General features: G+C 38.5%; 2 protein-coding genes across 5 annotated transcripts in view; both read right to left on the bottom strand.

Annotated features, from left to right (window-relative positions):
• LOC128703856 (oxysterol-binding protein-related protein 1) overlaps nt 1-20,734 on the bottom strand; it is a 648,989-nt gene that overhangs the window by 312,291 nt on the left and 315,964 nt on the right. The gene's annotated exons all lie outside the window — the stretch shown is intronic.
• AsnRS (asparagine--tRNA ligase) overlaps nt 11,454-20,734 on the bottom strand; it is a 62,600-nt gene continuing 53,319 nt past the window's right edge. For both annotated transcript variants that reach the window (XM_070084967.1, XM_070084968.1), the window contains 2 exons: nt 15,561-15,692; nt 11,454-12,224 (listed from right to left, as the gene is read on the bottom strand). In XM_070084967.1, the coding sequence (XP_069941068.1) occupies nt 12,093-12,224; nt 15,561-15,692 (264 nt within the window). In that variant the 3' untranslated portion in view covers nt 11,454-12,092. The remainder of the gene's footprint in view (nt 12,225-15,560; nt 15,693-20,734) is intronic.

Below are 20,734 nucleotides of genomic sequence, written 5' to 3'. Positions count from 1 at the left end.
TCAATTATAACCCTACCATATACTTTTCCTGGTATACTCAGTAAACTTATTCCTCTATAATTTTTACAATCTCTTTTGTCCCCTTTCCCTTTATATAAAGGGACTATACATGCTCTCCGCCAATCCCTAGGTACCTTCCCCTCATTCATACATTTATTAAACAAAAGTACCAACCACTCCAACACTATATCCCCCCCTGCTTTTAACATTTCTGTCATGATCCCATCAGTTCCAGCTGCTTTACCCCCATTCATTCTACGTAATGCCTCACATACCTCCACAACACTTACATTCTGCTCTTCTTCACTCCTAAAAGATGGTATACCTCCCTGGCCAGTGCATGAAATTACCACCTCCCTTTCTTCCTCAACATTTAAAAGTTCCTCAAAATATTCTCACCATCTACCTAATACCTCCCTTTCCCCATCTACTAATTCCCCTACTCTGTTTTTAACTGACAAATCCACACTTTCCCTAGGCTTTCTTAACTTGTTTAACTCACTCCAAAATTTTTTCTTATTTTCATTTAAATTTCTTGACAGTGCCTCTCCCACTCTATCATCTGCTCTCCTTTTGCACTCTCTCACCACTCTCTTCACCTTTCTTTTACTCTCCATATACTCTGCTCTTTTTATAACACTTTTGCTTTGTAAAAACCTCTCAAACAATAAACAATAAATAGAAGTAACAAATAGCTGTTGCAGGCCGTGCTGGCAACATCTACAATGACAATGTTGTGTCCCATTTTAGGGAAATCTTCAAGAGATGCCAGAAACAGAGCTCTCTGGACAGATTTTTGGTGTGACAGGGGTCCATTGACTCTCAAGCTGGTCCTAGTGGCATTAAAAAACAAAGAAAGGAGGTAACCCCAGAAAAGGACTTGGTACCTAAAGTCCTTATGGAAGGGGATTCCCCTTCCAAACAATTGTAAACTCCTCCATCCTCTGCCCTCCTCGCATCTCATCACTCATCAAATACGTCTTCAATAAAGGCAAGTGTCATTTTATTAATTATTAATGTACAGTGGACCCCCGGCATATGATATTAATCCATTCCTGAGAGCTCATCGTATGCCGAAATTATCGTAAGGCGAATTAATTTTCCCCATAAGAAATAATGGAAATCAAATTAATCCGTTCAAGACACCACAAAGTATGAAAAAAAAAATTTTTACCACATGAAATATTAATTTTAATATACACAAACTGACACTTACCTTTATTGAAGATCTGGTGATGATTGATGGGATGGGAGGAGGGGAGAGTGTGGAAGTTGTTAATGTTTAGAAGGGGAATCCCCTTCATTAGGACTTTAGGTAGCACGTCCTCTTCCAGGGTTACTTCCCTTCTTCTTTTAATGCCACTAGGACCAGCTGACTGTGGTGCAGCAACAGCTGACCATGGTGCAGCAACAGTTGACTTTGGTGCAGCAGCAGCTGACTGTGGTGCAGCAACAGATGACAGTGGTGTAGCAGCAGCTGACTGTGGTGCAGCAGCAGCTGACCGTGGTGCAACAGCAGCTCACCGTGGTTCAGTAACAGCTGACTGGTGCAGCAACAGCTGACCTTGGTGTAGCAACAGATGACGGTGGTGTATTAGCAGCTGACTGTGGTGCAGCAGCAGCTGACCATGGTGCAACAGCAGTTCACCGTGGTTCAGCAACAGCTGACTGGTGCAGCAACAGCTGACTGTGGTGCAGCAACAGATGACGGTGGTGTAGCAGCAACTGACTGTGGTGCAGCAGCAGCTCACCGTGGTGCAACAGCAGCTCACCGTGGTTCAGCAACAGCTGACTGGTGCAGCAACAGCTGACTGTGGTGCAGCAACAGCTGACTGTGGTGCAGCAACAGCTGACGGTGGTGCAGCAGCAGCTGACGGTGGTGCAGCAACAGCTGACTGTGGTGCAGCAACAGCTGACGGTGGTGCAGCAACAGCTGACGGTGGTGCAGCAACAGCTGATGGTGGTGCAGCAACAGCTGACGGTGGTGCAGCAACAGCTGACCGTGGTACAATAGTACATATTTCCCACCCTTTTTACACATGATCGCTTAAGATATGGTATCTCCTATATCTGTTTTTCGTTTATCCACACCAATAACAGTCTCTCAACAGCTTCAAGTACTTGCGATCTCTGTTTCGAAAACAAACTTGCACCTTTTGCAAGAACAGCTTCCTTGATTGCCGTTTTGTTGGCCACAATAGTAGCGATGGTTGATTGGGATTTGGTATACAACCTGGCCAGCTCCGAGACACTCACTCCACTTTCGTACTTAGCAATTATCTCTTTCTTCATTTCCATAGTAATTTTCACCTTTTTTACCACACGGTTGGCACTAGAAGCTTTCTTGGGGCCCATGGTGACTTATTTTGCAGGTACAATCACTAAAAACGCTGTGATAATATGAAATGTACCGATTGTATGCGTGGATGCGACCGCACTGGCTGGCTTGTAAACACTGGCACACATGGGGCAGCTGAGGACACACGTGGGACGCGTCCCAGACGAATCACATGTGGTGGGTTTTTTAACGTGTGGCGAGGCAAAATTTTTGCATTAAAATGTATCGTATGCCGATGCCATCATATGCCAGGGGTCCACTGTATTTATTCTGCATGTCTCATTGTTTTCTGTGTAGAGAAATGTATATTTCATTGTAAAAAATTATTTTAATGCTTTTGGGTGTCTGGATCAGATTAATTGGATTTCCACTATTTCTTATGGGGAAAATTAATTCGGTAACAACAGAACCAGTTAAAGACAAGCTCTCTGGAACGGATTAACGTCGTTAACTGAGGGTCCACTGTATGTACTTTATGTATAAACAATTGAGTGTATACTTGAGCGTATATACAGTGGAACCTCTACTTGCGATTTTTATCCGTTCCATGACCTTGCTTGCAACTGGATTTGCTCATTTGCAGAGTCAGTTTTCCTCATTTAAATTAATTGAAATGCAATTAATCCATTCCAGTGGAATTCTGTGCTTCAATAATTTTGCTAATATCAATTCTATGGCTTATTTATCTATCTCACTTCATCTAATATGACATAATAAACAATATAAATAACATAGAAACCGGATATATATACTCTAAAATGTATAAAATATGTAATTTATGTAGTGGTATGGGCGGTGTCGGCAGTGGACAAGAGTTTGTCTGGAGACCGAACAAAATACTTCTTGAATAATTTCACTAATATCATTTATACGGCTTATTTATCTATCACAGTTCATCTAATATGACATAACAAATAATATAAATAACATAGAAACCTGATATATACTCTAGAATGAATAAAATATGTCATTATATATGTGGCGGCGGCAGCAGCCGACGAGTGTTTGTCTGGAAACAGTACAAAATATTTCTTGAATATTTCGCTATCATCAACTCTACAGCTTATTTATCTATCACAGTTCATCTAATATGATATAACAAACAATGTAAATAGCATAGAAGCCTGATATATACAGGTCTCCCTCAACATTCGCGAGGGTTAGGGGATCAAGAGCCTCGCGAATGTTGAAAAACCGTGAATGTTTGGTGCCCCAATATATTGTATGGAAATATATTACAATACTGCTTCCTTAACTTGTTGAACCATGAATAATCATAAAATACATGAAAACGTCGTAAATTGTACTAAATATAAACATGTTATGCTTTAATAACGTATGTTATTTAATAACATGTATGTTATTAAATACCACAGACTCCACCACTGCCTCCACCAATGCCTCCACCAACGCCTCCACCACTGCGAGTCCCTGCTACCCTCCCTCCGACCCCCGCAACTGGCAGCCAGCCCTCCCACCACTCATTGTGGTGAGTGTTTTGTTTGTTCATTATTTGCTATTAAACTACAGAATAAATAATGTAAACCCATTCATGACTGCATATTGGAATGGCTATTAGGAAAGGTATTAGACGGTTACATCATGTGTTTACTCTTGAACACTGCAAAGAATTAAACATTTCTGCTACAGCTAATAATAACAATAGTAATAATAATAATAATAATAATAATAATAATAATAATAATAATAATAATAATAACAATAATAATAACAATAATAATAATAATAAATATGATACAATTGAAGAAGGAAATTGTACAAAAATACGAGGGAGTGGTTGACACATCGTCAGTGTGACTTTGTTTATGCTGGAGTGAACATTAGTCTCCGTGCTCTTCCAAACATTTCACAATAATTCAGCGGTTGAGGCAGTGGTATTTAATAGCATATATGTTATAAATAATAATAGTACATGTTATTATTAATAACATGTATTATTATTAACATGTATATACAGCAGGGCCCCGCTTTACGGCGTCTCGCTTTACGGCGTTCCGCTAATACGGACATTTCAAATTATGACCAAAACTCGCTATACGGCTCCCCCCACCTGTCTTTCTAATACGGTCACAGCGGCCCACCGAGTTTGTTTACATTCTCCCTGAGCACATCTCCTTATTATGTCTGGAAACTTTCCAAAATTTCAAGTGTTTTAAAGTTATTGTATATTTTATATGTATTGTACTTGATAATTAAACTTGTGTACACCTGTACCTAAATAAATTTACACACTGTGCTGGCATGTAGGTACACATTAAAATCACTAAGAGTCTCTCTACTCTTGATGCAATAATAATAATAATAATAATAATAATAATATAAGTAATAATAATCTCTTGTGCGCATTAATGTCGCATATTACGTTAATATAGACATTTCCCTTAATCTATCTATGATATTTTTTTCAAAATTATATAAGAAACACATTATGTAACACACAAACATGATACATGCACCCACATTATAAAAATTTATACAAATATATATGAGATGTTTATCAAATGGTTTGTAGAAGTGTCGGAAGAATTACGTTTTCTCTAGCCCGTCACCTGTTACTAGGGATAACTGTAGAAAAATATTCCTTTCGTATGCCTTCACTTTATAGCTATAATTCTGTACTAACTTGTACACAGTGTAAGAGTATTTGTTTCGTGATTTAATTATTATAATAATAATAAAAATATTATAAGGTAAAAGTTTCACAAACTCTTACAAATGTACATGAATGAACTAAAACTGGACACGTATTAATACCGTCCATTTCGCCTGACCGAGTGATCGTCCACAACCTGTTCAGTTTGTTTGTTTACGCTGTCTGAGCTCGGTGTATCATTAAATGTTGTATATTACGTTAATATACACATTTTCATTAATCCATCCGTGATATTTTTTTTCAAAATTATATAATAAACACGATACATAACATAAATACATAACAACATATGTGTAGAGAACCTAGGATAACCCAAGAAAGTCAGAGTGACTTACTTCCATTGCCTTCACTCAGAGCATCATTTCTTCTCAAAATGATGTTACATGAGAATGGGAGTGTTCTTCTTTATTTATTCTACCGTATCAATGTAGAGACAACCTGTACACAATGTAACTTGTACACAAACCAGACGTGTACACTGTTTACAAAACTTAAGTTCGCCTGGTTTGTTTACATAACTCTGCGCCTGTCCTCTCTCATGCACTCATTCTTTCTCTCTGGTATGGTAGCCTGGCTGACTGCCATACATACCACACTTGATTTTTTACAATAAATACTACTCATCTCACCCTATATTTTAAGGTAAGTAATGAGTGAACTGTATATACATTTTATCGCTCTGGGATGCTTAAATATCATAGAATAGTATGTGTGGGTGGGGTGGCCTGGTATGGTAGCCTGGCTGACTACCATACATACCACACTTGATTTCTTACAATAAACACTACTTGTCTCACCCTAGATTAAGACTATAAATATTTTAAGGTAAGTAATGAGTGCACTATGTGTGTATTGTACTTTTTTATTGTTTTTTGATGCCTGGTTCTATTGCTAACATAATATATGTTAGTGTAAACTTGTTATCTAGTGTTTGTATGCATTTGTAAGTGGAAAAAAAGGGTGTTCCACTTTACGGCGGTTTCCGCTTTACGGCGGTAGCCTGGAACCTAACCCGCCGTATAAGTGGGGCCCTCATGTATTTAATAACATATATGTTATAAATAATAGTAGTACATATTATTAATAACATGTATTATTATTAACATGTATGTTATTAAATACCATTGCCTCAATCACTGCCTCTACCACTCCAGTCACACTCAATCTACAAGCACCAAACACAATGAATTATTGTGAAATGTTTGGAAGAGCAGGGAGACTAATGTTCACTCCAGCATAAACAAAGTCACACTGACGATGTGTCAACCACTCCCTCGTATTTTTGTACAATTTCCTTCTTCAATTGTATCATATTTATTATTATTATTGTTATTATTATTATTATTATTATTATTATTATTATTATTATTACTATTGTTATTATTAGCTGTAGCAGAAATGTTTAATTCTTTGCAGTGTTCAAGAGTAAACACATGATGTAACCGTCTAATACCTTTCCTAATAGCCATTCCAATATGCAGTCATGAATGGGTTTACATTATTTATTCTGTAGTTTAATAGCAAATAATGAACAAACAAAACACTCACCACACTGAGTGGTGGGAGGGCTGGCTGCCAGTTGCAGGGGTCGGAGGGAGGGTAGTAGGGACTTGCAGGTGGCGGGAAACTTAAATATGATTTGGCGGCTGGGAATTTGATGGCTGGGAATTTGGTGGCTGGGAATTTGGCAGTTGGGAATTCGCGAATGTGTGTGAAGCCCGTGAAAGTTGAAAACGTGAATGTTGAGGGAGACCTGTACTCTAGAATGAATAAAATATGTCATTATATATGCGGCAGCGGCAGCAGCGGCCCACGAGAGTTTGTCTGGAGACAGGACAAAATACCCCTCGAATATTTCGCTATCATCAACTCTACGGCTTATTTATCTATCACAATTCACGTAATATGAAATAATAAACAATATAAATAACACAGAAACCTGATATATACTCTAGAATGAATAAAATATGCCATTATGTAACAGGTGGAAGCAGCCACAACCGCTCCCTCTATGTTGTGGTAAACACTGCCATCTAGTGACGGCCTTTTGAAGCCGTCTATTCTTATAATTATTATTATGTAGTACATTATTTTTTTTTTTAACAAATCGGCCGTCTCCCGCCGAGGCAGGGTGACCCAAAAAGAAAGAAAATCCCCAAAAAGAAAATACTTTCATCTCACTCACACATAATCACTGTTTTTGCAGAGGTGTTCAGAACACAACAGTTTAGAAGCATATACGTATAAAGATACACAACATATCCCTCCAAACTGCTAATATCCCGAACCCCTCCTTTAGAGTGCAGGCATTGTACTTCCCATTTCCAGGACTCAAAGTCCGGCTATATAAAAAAAAACGGTTTCCCTGAATCCCTTCACTAAATATTACCCTGCCCACACTCCAACAGATCGTCAGGTCCCAAATACCATTCGTCTCCATTCACTCCTATCAAACACGCTCATGCACACCTGCTGGAAGTCCAAGCCCCTCGCCCACAAAACCTCCCTTATCCCTTCCTTCCAAGCTTTTCGAGGACGACCCCTACCCCGCCTTCCTTCCCCTACAGATTTATATGCTCTCCATGTCATTCTACTTTGATCCATTCTCTCTAAATGACCAAACCACCTCAACAACCCCTCTTCAGCCCTCTGACTAATGCTTTTATTAACTCCACACCTTCTTCTAATTTCCACACTCCAAATTTTCTGCATATTTACACCACACATTGCCCTTAGACACGACATCTCCACTGCCTCCAACCGTTTCCTCGCTGCTGCATTCACAACCCAAGCTTCACGCCCATATAAGAGTGTTGGTACTACTATACTTTCATACATTCCCTTCTTTGCCTCCATAGATAATGTTTTTTGTTTCCTCATATACCTCAACGCACTATTATTATTGTACATACTATTATTATTATACATATTATTATTATTATTATTACTGTATAAATAATTTGTAATTTTTATTCACACAAAAAATATAAGATTTACTGTTATGCTTTATTGCAATAATTGTATAAGTAATGTCAACCCACTCACGACTGCATATTGGAATGGACAGTGACGTCATTTGTTTACTCTTCAACATAGCCAAAACAATCGAACATTTCTCCTGTGTTGAGCTCAATTTCAAGGGGTTTTTCGTCGTGAAAGCAATCAAAATCATATCTATTTCTGTAATATATCTTCCATTCTATCAAACGAGACCAAAAACCGAGAATACAACTATAAAAACCGTACGAAAATACCGCTAAGGGGTGGCTAATTGCTGAGAAGTGAACTCCATTATTTATGCTTAGATTTCTTTCATTTTTGGTGTATGTTAAGAAGCATCTTTCCATCATACATTGCCCAAGTTCCAATAAGATAATCCAACAAACAAATGAGGTACAATTCCCTAGATCAAGAGCAAGAGCCCCTCACCAGTGTCAAGGAACCTACCTTGAGGTCTGCTCGCTTATGGAAATTTTGCTCGCGTATGGAAACAAAAAATCGACCCATCAACTGCTCGTATTTGGAAAAACTCGCATGTGGATGCACTCACAAGTAGGGGTTCCACTGTATAATGCTTTTAACCAGAGTTGATAAAGAGGGTCAGGCTGCCATAAAACTGGATCTTTGTTTTTCAGTTTATTCATCTCTCATGCATTGATAGATATACAGTACTGTATTTCTGCGAGTTAACCTGGTTTGTGTGTGGTGTTTTATTTTGTACCATTCTAGGTTAGCGACCTAGCCTATCCTTGATAAATTGATATACAGTAATATAGTGGAGCTGATTCCTGCCCAGTTTGTCTTGGGTCAATGCACTGAGGTTGAGGATTTTCCTGTTAATATATTAATAACTAAATGCTGCCCTATGCATTTGCCATGCCTTAGAGATTCATATACTATACCTTTTATTGCCACTTACATGGAAGCCAGGAGTAGCCCAGAAGGTTTATATAGGAGAGGCTTAGGGGTGGCAATCTAGTTGAAAGAGGAAAGATTTTGAACAGAAGTTGCAAAGATTAGTGGATGAGTTTGGGAGGGTGTGTAAAGGAAGTTGAAAGTGAACATAGGTGAGAGTAAGGTGATAAGGATATCAAATGAGTTAGGTAATGAAAAAATTGGATATCAGATTGGAGGGAGTATAGAGGAAGTGAATGTGTTCAGATATTTGGAAGTTGACTTGTTGGTGGATGGGTATATGAGAGACAAGGTGAACAACAAAACTGATAAAGGGAAAAAGGCGAGTGGTGCAGTGAAGAGTCTGTGGAGACAAAGAACATTATCCATGGAGGCAAAGAGGGAAATGTATGAGAGTATAGTGGTACCAACACTTTTATATGGGTGTGAATAGTGAAGCAAGGAGGCTGGAGGCAGTGGAGATGTCATATCTGAGGTCAATGTAAATATTATGCAGAGAATTTATGGGTTGGAGAATAGGAGGAAGTGCAGAGTTACTAAAAGTATTATCGAGAGGGCCGAGGAGGGGTGGTTGAGGTGGTTTGGACATTTATAGAGAATGGAGCAAAATAGGATGACTTGGAAGGTGTATAGATCTGTAGGGTAGGGGTCATGTTATAGGATTTGATTACAGAGGCAATGGTAGGAAAGGAAACAACTATAGACTATTATGGAGGTATTGTATTGGTAATTATGGCAGAGCCCAGCCTGTCTGTCTACCCATCTAGTAAGCCTGCGCAAGGAAGTGTGGGGACTATGGACTAAGTGCCTGGTCTAAACAGGGGGTCATACGATTTAAGGCTTGGCCAGGGAGCCTGCCTATAAACGTTGCTAGGAAATACAGTGGAACCTCGCTATTCCAACTTAATTGGTTCCAGAAGGCTGTTCAAGTGCCAGTCTGTTTGAGTACAGAATTAACTTTTCCCCACCAATTTTCTTTTTGGTTGGCTGTTATCACTAACCCTCTTAGGCCCCATGGTAACTTATTTGTTCACTATAAAAAACACCAAAAAATGCAAAGAAACACTAAATAGTTTACAGCAAAGTTCTGGCAGGTCATGTTTGTTTGGTCGAGTGCTGAGCAGTCAACTACCGAGTGATTTGTTTACCGAACAAAGCATTCGAATACCGAATTGAGTATGGAGGTGTTCGAGCACTGAGGTTCCACTGTATATACTACACAAGTAATACTGTTGACAGTCATCCTAAGAAACAGTGGAGGGAGGGAGTGTAGAGGAGGTATCTAAAGATACTCAGATGGTGCACATGTCTTAATCCCTATGGGTATAGTGCTCCCCATGATACTAATTATGTAGTTGCTGCATTATTATTATTATTATAATCAAGGGGGAAGCGCTAAACCCGGAGGATTATACAGCGCCTGGGGGGGGGGGGATGTGGAAGGCATTTAGGCTTAATTCGGGGAACTGGAGCACAGATCCAATTCCCTAAATCAAGAGCCCCTCACCAACATCAAGGAACCTTCCTTGAGGGGAGTTGCTGTAGTTAGTGTTGGCATCTTCTGTTTTTTTTTTTTAACACGCCGGCTGCCTCCCACCTAGGTAGAATGACCCGAAAAAGAAACACTTTCACCATCATTCACACTATCAGTGTCTTGCCAAAGGCAAGCAGATATGACAGTGTAGATGTCAGTCAACAGCAAATATCCCAAACCCCTCCTTTAGGCTGCAGGCATTGTACTTCCCACCTCCAGGACTCAAGTCTGACTAACCGGTTTCCCAGAATGTCTTCACAAAATATTGCCTTTCTCATTCTCCAGCAGTATGTATGTGTAGCTCCTATATTATGATGATGATAATCAAGGGCGAGTGCTAAACCCATAAGTCATACAGCACTTAAGGAATGGGAGGTGATCATTTTTGATCCAACAACATGGAAGATTATATTCACAGAGGATCATTATTACATTCACGGGGGAAAAAAGTGTTCAACCTGTAGGGATCACACAGTGCCTGGGGGTATAAGAGGTAATCAGGTTCAATTCAAGGAAGGGGTGATGCCCACATACTTGGATCAAGACTCCCCTCCCCCCACTGGCATCAAGGCTTGATTGACAGCTTCTGCAGTTATAATAAACTGGAGAAGGTATGGAAGGTATTCAGGCTCACTTCAGGGAACCGGAGCACAGATCCAATTCCCTAGATCAAGAGCCCCTCGCCAGCATCAAGGAACCTCCCTTGAGGGGTAATCAAGGGGAAGACATCCTCCCCTGCCTAGGATCAACACTACTTGCCTCCCATTTCCCAGGTATATTCCATATGGGTTATATGCTTACCCAAACATAATAGTAATAAATGGCAAGGGCTAAACCTTTATGGGCTCTACAGCACCTTGAGAATGAGATTTGATCCAAGGTAGTGGAGGACAACTCCAATTATCTGGTTCACCGAGTCTCATTTGTAACAAAAATATAAAAAAATATTTAAAAATAAATTGTTTTTAAAGGATGGTAGTAATTAATACATCTTAGGTAGTGGTTGTTTTATATAAATTAAAAGATACAATTTTTAAACGTTTTAAAAAAGTATGTGACCAATCCCGTCATTATGTATTAATGTTCTCTGAAGCCTTATTTTTTATAAAGTTTAACTGGCTAGTGATACTGTAAATGCAAGGTGACACTACGCCAACTGCATGTCTAATTGAAGGAATAGTAACACAATCAAATGGCAATTTGACATTTCTCATCTTGAAAACAACATTGACCTAGAATTCAAACATCTTATTTAATTTCTAGAATACAAATTTTCTACAAAAAATACAAAAGTAGTTTCCAGGATGACACAAAGAATGGCAGTAAACTAAATACAATCAAAATATTATATACAGTAAACAGGCAAGAATAATTTAACATAAATAATTAAAATTATTTGTATGGAATCCTTTGTAAAAAATTTACAACTCCACAATGAAGATACAGCATTACCATTTTAAACGTTCATGTTCAAATCACTCAATAAAAATTCTTAAGTTCTTAAGTACTGACCTACTAATCAAAACACAAATGTTTATAATTTGCATGAAAAATCAAAATATAAAAAATTTGAATAGCAATACAAATTATACAATATTTATGTTCTAGGGCATCAGACTTTTTCATTTTGTCTATGGTGTACAACGTCCTACAAATCTTGGATATAAAGTTGCTTCACGTATGTGGTAACGGTTGGCAATCCAGCACAAGAAACGCTCCAATCCTAAGCCATACCCACCGTGAGGGCACGTACCATACAGACGCTGTTGAAAAAACATTAATATTTGTAAATAAGGTGAATACCTGTTACCAGCTCAAGTTTTTTCCTACTCTTAAGGCCCAGCCTGGGTACATGCAGCATCTGCTTATGGCTCTAGGGGATTCTTGCCCCACTGGCCCAGTCTCAGACTAGACTTTCTAATCTAGAAAGGGAATATTAGATTTCTAAAGAACTAGGATAAAGTGCATCTCAAATATAATTTGAAGTTTAGAGATTTAGCTATCATTTTTCATATTTAGGAGTCTACAGGAAAAGGCCACCAATTCTGTGAAAGTGAAAAACAGTTAACATGTTTTCAATTCCCTCTGTTATAACAGTGTGGTAGTAACTCCCAGTATAGTTGCTGCTGTCTAACAACCTACTTCATAAAGGTTACAGAAGCAATTTGAGAAAAATACTAAATATTTTTGAAGAACAAAAAACATGGCATAAAGATTATCTAATGTGAATATCAATACTTTTAATTACTTTAAACGTTGGATGGAGTAACAACAAAATATAAGAGAAGAGTGAATATTTCTCAAAGAAACATGACATCAGTATTTACATAAACATCTCTTACAGTTCTGTTGGAGTGTGAGCAGGGTAACATTTAGTGAAGGGATTCAGGGAAACCGGTTATTTTTATATAGCCGGACTTGAGTCCTGGAAATGGGAAGTACAATGCCTGCACTCTAAAGGAGGGGTTCAGGATATTAGCAGTTTGGAGGGATATGTTGTGTATCTTTATACGTATATACTTCTAAGCTGTTGTATTCTAAGCACCTCTGCAAAAACAGTGATTATGTGTGAGTGAGATGAAAGTATTGAATGATGATGAAAGTATTTTCTTTTTGGGGATTTTCTTTCTTTTTTGGGTCACCCTGCCTAAGTGGGAGATGGCTGACTTGTTAAAAAAAAAAAATCCCTTACAGTTGCATTCAAAATGTATAATTATTAGTAATTATTTAAAAATATTTAAATTGAACAGATGGGTTAGTAGTTCAAAGGTCATTACTGTGCATGGAGTAAAGTGGTAATCTAAAAGTTAAAAAGTGTCTGAACAGAAGGCATCTAACATCAGAAGGGATGCATCAGAATAAACAGAAAAGTGTGTAGGTTCATGAAGACCCATCACTGGGTAGTCAGCTAGCAGTGTCCAGATCTGTTGCGAAAAAACATTTTCTAGGGAAGATTTGTAAATTATACATCAGTAGTAGTTCCACTAGTTTGCTAGGATACTAGATATCTAACCATGCCTATAATGAAATTAATTAAACGTTCAAATTTTTATTACATTATACCAAATTAAAGTAAGTTCAAATGGTACATTTAATTACCCTTTCTTAGTAAAGTTGATTCCCTTGCATATTGGTTTTAGTAGCTGAGCAGTTAAAAACTAATAAATTGGTAAGCTGACTTGTGTTCTTTACAAAGACTTGTAAACATTTTATGTTGTACACAATTGCTATGGCCCTTATACATAACAGCCTCTCCTCACTTAGCAACGTACTCATTTACCGACGCCTCGGACTTACAACGGGCTCTCTGACCAGTATTCATACTTAAATAATGTATATTAGAGCTGATTTCCTCTATTCTGTTTATTTCAATATACAGTATACTACTGTATAAACATTTAGAAACATACCAGACATGTTATAAATGGTGCAAAGGTGACAAGCTCACTACCATTATAGTATGCTCCTCACTTAGCAACGAATTCATTTAACGATGTGGTCTCAGGAACAGAACTCCATCATTAAGTAAGGAGAGGCTGTATTACATATTCACAAAGTGCTAATTCCTTAAGGGTTATACAGAAACTAACAATTATACAGCCTCTCCTCACTTAATGATGGAGTTCCATTCCTGAGACAACGTCGTTAAATGAATTCATCACAAAGTGAGGAGCATACTATAATGGTACGTGTAAAGAGTTTGTGTCAACCATCTTTGATATTGTTTTAATGTCACCTTTACACCAAGTGTTTATACAGTAGTGTACTGTATATTGAAATAAATAGAGGAAATCAGCTCTAATATACAGTATCTAGGTATGAATACTAGTCAGAGCCCATTGTAAGTCTGAGGCGTCCGTAAACAAGTACAGTGGACCCCCGCATAGCGAACGCCTTGCATAGCGAACAATCCGCATAGCGAACGCTTTGTTCGCTGAAATTTTGCCCCGCATAGTAGACAAAAACCCGCTCAGCGAACTTCGTCCGAGACGCGTCCAATGTGGGCCCTCAGCCAGCCTCACATGTGCCGCCCGTCCCATTGTTTACCAGCTAGCCTCCGCGGTAACATTCAAGCATACACTCGGAATATTTCGTATTATTACAGTGTTTTCGGTGCTGTTTCTGGAAAATAAGTGACCATGGGCCCCAAGAAAGCTTCTAGTGCCAACCCTGTGGTAAAAAGGGTGAGAATTAGTATGGAAATTAAGAAAGATTTTGAAGGGTTTGGGGCTAACCCTGAGAAGCCTATGCCAGTTGTGGAATCCATTGTGCCTACTTCAAAAATTAAGGAAATGTGTGCACAGTGGGTTGAACTGCAAACCTTTATGGATGAAAATCACCCTGACACAGCTGTTGCAAGCCGTGCTGGTGACTATTTCAATGACAATGTTATGGCCCATTTTAGGAAAGTCTTGAAGGAACGGGAGGTACAGAGCTCTATGGACAGATTTGTTGTGCGACAGAGGTCCAGTGACTCTCAAGCTGGTCCTAGTGGCATTAAAAGAAGAAGGGAAGTAACCCCAGAAAAGGACTTGCTACCTCAAGTCCTAATGGAAGGGGATTCCCCTTCTAAACAGTAAGAAGACAATGCTCTCCCCTCCTCCCATCCCATCAATCATCACCAGATCTTCAATAAAAGTAAGTGTCATGTAATTGTGCATGCCTTTTTCAGTTTGTGTGTACTAAAATTAACATTTTTTTGTGGTAAAAAAATTTTTTTTTCATACTTTTGGGTGTCTTGCACGGATTAATTTTATTTCCATTATTTCTTATGGGGAAAATTAATTCGCATAGCGAACATTTCGCATAACGACCAGCCCTCTTGCACGGATTAAGTTCGCTATGCGGGGGTCCACTGTACGTTGCTAAGTGAGGAGAGGCCGTACATGTATGATAAGACGAATTCACAAAGAATATTTTGTATAAAATACAAAGGCACAATACCGTGACTGGAACAATACACAAGTAACCCACACATAGGAGACAAACTTATGACATTTCGGTCCACGTGGGACCAAAATGTTCTCGTAAGTATCTTTCTCCTATGTGCAGGGTAATTTGTGTAATGTTTGTATATAACGACACATTAGTTCACCTACCTGATCAGTATACCAGTAGTAAGGTTTAGGGTCAAGTTCATTATCAGTGTAAGCTTGCAGCAACTCTTCATAATTGTGCATCCTCATAGAGCCTCCTAAAATCTCTCCAACGTTTGGCATTAACACGTCAACCTACAAATCATATAATAAGAAATAATAATAATTATGTAGGTAGTAGGTTGGCAGACAGCAACCACCCAGGGAGGTACTACCGTCCTGCCAAGTGAGTGTAAAACAAAAGCCTGTAATTGTTTTACATGATGGTAGGATTGCTGGTGCCTTTTGTCTGTCTCATAAATATGCAAGATTACAGGTATGTCTTGCTACTTCTACTTGCACTTAGGTCACACTACACATACATGTACACGTTTATTTATACACACTCATATGAGTTTTCTTTCATTTTATCTTAATAGTTCTTGGTCTTATTACTTTTCCTTTTATATCCATGGGGAAGTGGAATAAGAATCTTTCCTCCGTAAGCCATGCGTGTTGTAAAAGTCAACTAAAATGCCGGGAACAATGGGATAGTAACCCCTTTTCCTGTAAAGATTACTAAAAAGAATAAGAAGAAGAAAACTGTCAAAGTGGGAAGTCTGAATGTGTGTGGATGTTGTGCAAATGATAAGAAAGAGATGAATGTCGATGTTATGAATGAGAAGCTGGATGTCCTGGCTTTAAGTGAAACAAAGCTGAAAGGGATGGGAGAGTTTCAGTGGAGAGGAATAAATGGGATTAAGTCAGGGGCTTCAAATAGAGTTAGAACTAAAGAAGGAGTAGCAATAATGTTGAAGGATAAGATATGGCAGGAAAATAGGGACTATAAATGTATTAATTCAAGGATTATGTGGAGTAAAATAAAGGTTGGATGTGAGAAGTGGGTTATAGTAAGCGTATATGCACCTGAAGAAGATAGAAGTGTAGAGGAGAGAGAGATATTTTGGGAAATGTTGAATGAATGCGTGGGGAGTTTTGAACAAAGTGCGAGAGTACTTGTGGTTGGGGATTTCAATGCTAAAGTGGGTAAAAATGTTGTGGAGGGAGTAGTAGGTAAATTTGGGGTGCCAGGGGTAAATGTAAATGGGGAGCCTTTAATTGAGCTATGTGTAGAAAGAGATTTGGTAATAAGTAATACATATTTTATGAAAAAGAGGATAAATAAATATACAAGGTATGATGTAGCATGTAATGAAAGTAGTTTGTTAGATTATGTATTGGTGGATAAAAGGCTAATGGGTAGGCTCCAGGATGTACATGTTTATAGAGGGGCAACTGACATATCGGATCATTATTTAGTTGTAGCTACAGTTAGAGTAAGAGGTAGATGGGACAAGAGGAAGGTGGCAACAACAAGTAGGAGGGAAGTGAAAGTGTATAAACTAAGGGAGGAGGAAGTTCGGGTGAGATATAAGCGACTATTGGCAGAAAGGTGGGCTAGTATAAAGATGGGTAGTGGGGGGGGGGGGGGTTGAAGAGGGTTGGACGAGTTTTAAAAATGCAGTATTAGAATGTGAGGCAGAAGTTTGTGGTTATAGGAGGGTGGGGGCAGGAGGAAAGAGGAGTGATTGGTGGAATGATGAAGTAAAGGGTGTGATAAAAGAGAAAAAGTTAGCTTATGAGAGATTTTTACAAAGCAGAAGTGTTAAAAGAAGAGCAGAGTATATGGAGAGTAAAAGAAAGGTGAAGAGAGTGGTGAGAGAGTGCAAAAGGAGAGCAGATGATAGAGTGGGAGAGGCACTGTCAAGAAATTTTAATGAAAATAAGAAAAAATTTTGGAGCGAGTTAAGAAAGCCTAGGGAACGTATGGATTTGTCAGTTAAAAATAGAGTAGGGGAGTTAGTAGATGGGGAGAGGGAGGTATTAGGTTGATGGCGAGAATATTTTGAGGAACTTTTAAATGTTGAGGAAGAAAGAGAGGCGGTATTTCATGCACTGGCCAGGGAGGTATACCATCTTTTAGGAGTGAAGAGCAGAATGTAAGTGTGGTGGAGGTACGTGAGGCATTACGTAGAATGAAAGGGGGTAAAGCAGCTGGAACTGATGGGATCATGACAGAAATGTTAAAAGCAGGGGGGGATATAGTGTTGGAGTGGTTGGTACTTTTGTTTAATAAATGTATGAAAGAGGGGAAGGTACCTAGGGATTGGCAGAGAGCATGTATAGTCCCTTTATATAAAGGGAAAGGGGACAAAAGAGATTGTAAAAATTATAGAGGAATAAGTTTACTGAGTATACCAGGAAAAGTATACGGTAGGGTTATAATTGAAAGAATTAGAGGTAAGACAGAATGTAGAATTGCGGATGAGCAAGGAGGCTTCAGAGTGGGTAAGGGATGTGTAGATCAAGTGTTTACATTGAAGCATATTTGTGAACAGTATTTAGATAAAGGTAGGGAAGTTTTTATTGCATTTATGGATTTAGAAAAGGCATATGATAGAGTGGATAGAGGAGCAATGTGGCAGATGTTGCAAGTTTATGGAATAGGTGGTAAGTTACTAAATGCTGTAAAGAGCTTTTATGAGGATAGTGAGGCTCAGGTTAGGGTGTGTAGAAGTGAGGCAGAATACTTCCCGGTAAAAGTAGGTCTTAGACAGGGATGTGTAATGTCACCATGGTTGTTTAATATATTTATAGATGGGGTTGTAAAAGAAGTAAATGCTAGGGTGTTCGGGAGAGGGGTGGGATTAAATTATGGGGAATCAAATTCAAAATGGGAATTGACACAGTTACTTTTTGCTGATGATACTGTGCTTATGGGAGATTCTAAAGAAAAATTGCAAAGGTTAGTGGATGAGTTTGAGAATGTGTGTAAAGGTAGAAAGTTGAAAGTGAACATAGAAAAGAGTAAGGTGATGAGGGTATCAAATGATTTAGATAAAGAAAAATTGGATATCAAATTGGGGAGGAGTAGTATGAAGAAGTGAATGTTTTCAGATACTTGGGAGTTGACGTGTCGGCGGATGGATTTATGAAGGATGAGGTTAATCATAGAATTGATGAGAGAAAAAAGGTGAGTGGTGCGTTGAGGTATATGTGGAGTCAAAAAACGTTATCTATGGAGGCAAAGAAGGGAATGTATGAAAGTATAGTAGTACCAACACTCTTATATGGATGTGACGCTTGGGTGGTAAATGCAGCAGCGAGGAAACGGTTGGAGGTAGTGGAGATGTCCTGTCTAAGGGCAATGTGTGGTGTAAATATTATGCAGAAAATTCGGAGTGTGGAAATTAGGAGAAGGTGTGGAGTTAAAAGCATTAGTCAGAGGGCAGAAGAGGGGTTGTTGAGGTGGTTTGGTCATTTAGAGAGAATGGATCAAAGTAGAATGACATGGAAAGCATATAAATCTATAGGGGAAGGAAAGAGGGGTAGGGGTCGTCCTCGAAAGGGTTGGAAAGAGGGGGTAAAGGAGGTTTTGTGGGCGAGGGGCTTGGACTTCCAGCAAGCGTGCATGAGCGTGTTAGATAGGAGTGAATGGAGACGAATGATACTTGGGACCTGACGATCTGTTGGAGTGTGAGCAGGGTAATATTTAGTGAAGGGATTCAGGGAAACCGGTTATTTTCATATAGTCGGACTTGAGTCCTGGAAATGGGAAGTACAATGCCTGCACTTTAAAGGAGTGGTTTGGGATATTGGCAGTTTGGAGGGATATGTTGTGTATCTTTATACGTATATGCTTCTAAACTGTTGTATTCTGAGCACCTCTGCAAAAGCAGTGATAATGTGTGAGTGTGGTGAAAGTGTTGAATGATGATGAAAGTATTTTCTTTTTGGGGATTTTCTTTCTTTTTTGGGTCACCCTGCCTCGGTGGGAGACGACCGACTTGTTGGGAGAAAAAAAAACAAAAACAAAAAAAACAAAAAAAATTAGGGAAACCAGTTATTTTTATATAGCCGGACTTGAGTCCTGGAAATGGGAAGTACAATGCCTGCACTCTAAAGGAGGGGTTCGGGATACTAGCAGTTTGGAGGGATATGTTGTGTATCTTTATAAATATATGCTTCTCAACTGTTGTATCCTGGGCACCTCTGCAAAAACAGTGATTATGCGTGAGTGAGATGAAAGTATTGAATGATGATGAAAGTATTTTCTTTTTGGGGGATTTTCTTTCTTTTTGGGTCACCCTGCCTCGGTGAGAGACAGACAACTGAAAAAAAAATCTTGTAATATATTATATTGATCAGGGACTCGTCCATAATATACTTTGGAATGCATATGCTGAATTAGACATGTATTTATTTTTAAAATGCAGAAATCAAATTAAATAAATAAATAGCTGTAATACATTAATTCTTTTAAAGTTACCCAATGTTATATTAACCTGGGTCATTGTTATATTAACCCTTTGAGGGTCCAAGCCGTAGATCTACTCCTTGTCCACAGGGTCCAAGCCATAGTTGTACACAATAAGCTCAGCTCACTCAGATAAGCTGTGAGTGGTAAATTTGGGCCTAGATATGAGAAAATGTATCTATGTGGTAAGTGTCCACCACATAAAACAAATCCTGCAACATGCAGTGCATAATGAAAAAAACTGTGACCATGTGTTTGGATTCAAACACCGACTTTGCGGTGTATTTTCGTAATGTTTTTACTTTTGTATTCGCGGTTTCTTGGTCTCATTTGATAAAATGGATGACATATTATAGAAATAAAGATGATTTTGATTGTTTTTAGTACTGAAAATAGCTTGAAATTGAGCTCAAAGTAGTGTAAACATTCGATTTTTGCCGATGTTCAAGAGTAAACAAATGACATCACACATCCAATACAAGTCAACTGGTGGGCCTAATATACGATCACAAATGCACTGATATTATTACAGTACTGAATAACAGTAAATCCTCTATTTTTTTGGTGTGAATAAAAATTTTTTATGTAAATAAAGTCAAAATGGAATTCATGTGTAAAGCCTGGAAACATAACTAATAAACAGAGGTAATGTTATTTTAGTGCCAGGAATGCCTGTTTATTCTGGACCTTATTTTGAAATTGTAATATTTTGAACTTGGTGTGAAATTAGTCAAATTACCAATTTCTGATCACTTTACTGGGTAGTTGAAATAGTTGATTGGGCAGTTTCTTGTGCTCAATCAAGAAAATAGAAGTAATACCAGTGAAACAGGCAAGAATTTGGTCTACTGGAATAATGTAATTCACCTAAAATAGGAGT

Source organism: Cherax quadricarinatus, chromosome 14 (genome assembly GCF_038502225.1).
Source record: "Cherax quadricarinatus isolate ZL_2023a chromosome 14, ASM3850222v1, whole genome shotgun sequence".
In the NCBI taxonomy this organism is placed as follows: domain Eukaryota; kingdom Metazoa; phylum Arthropoda; class Malacostraca; order Decapoda; family Parastacidae; genus Cherax; species Cherax quadricarinatus.
Note: the sequence above shows the minus strand (reverse complement) of the source record. Positions and strands in the feature narration are given on the sequence as shown.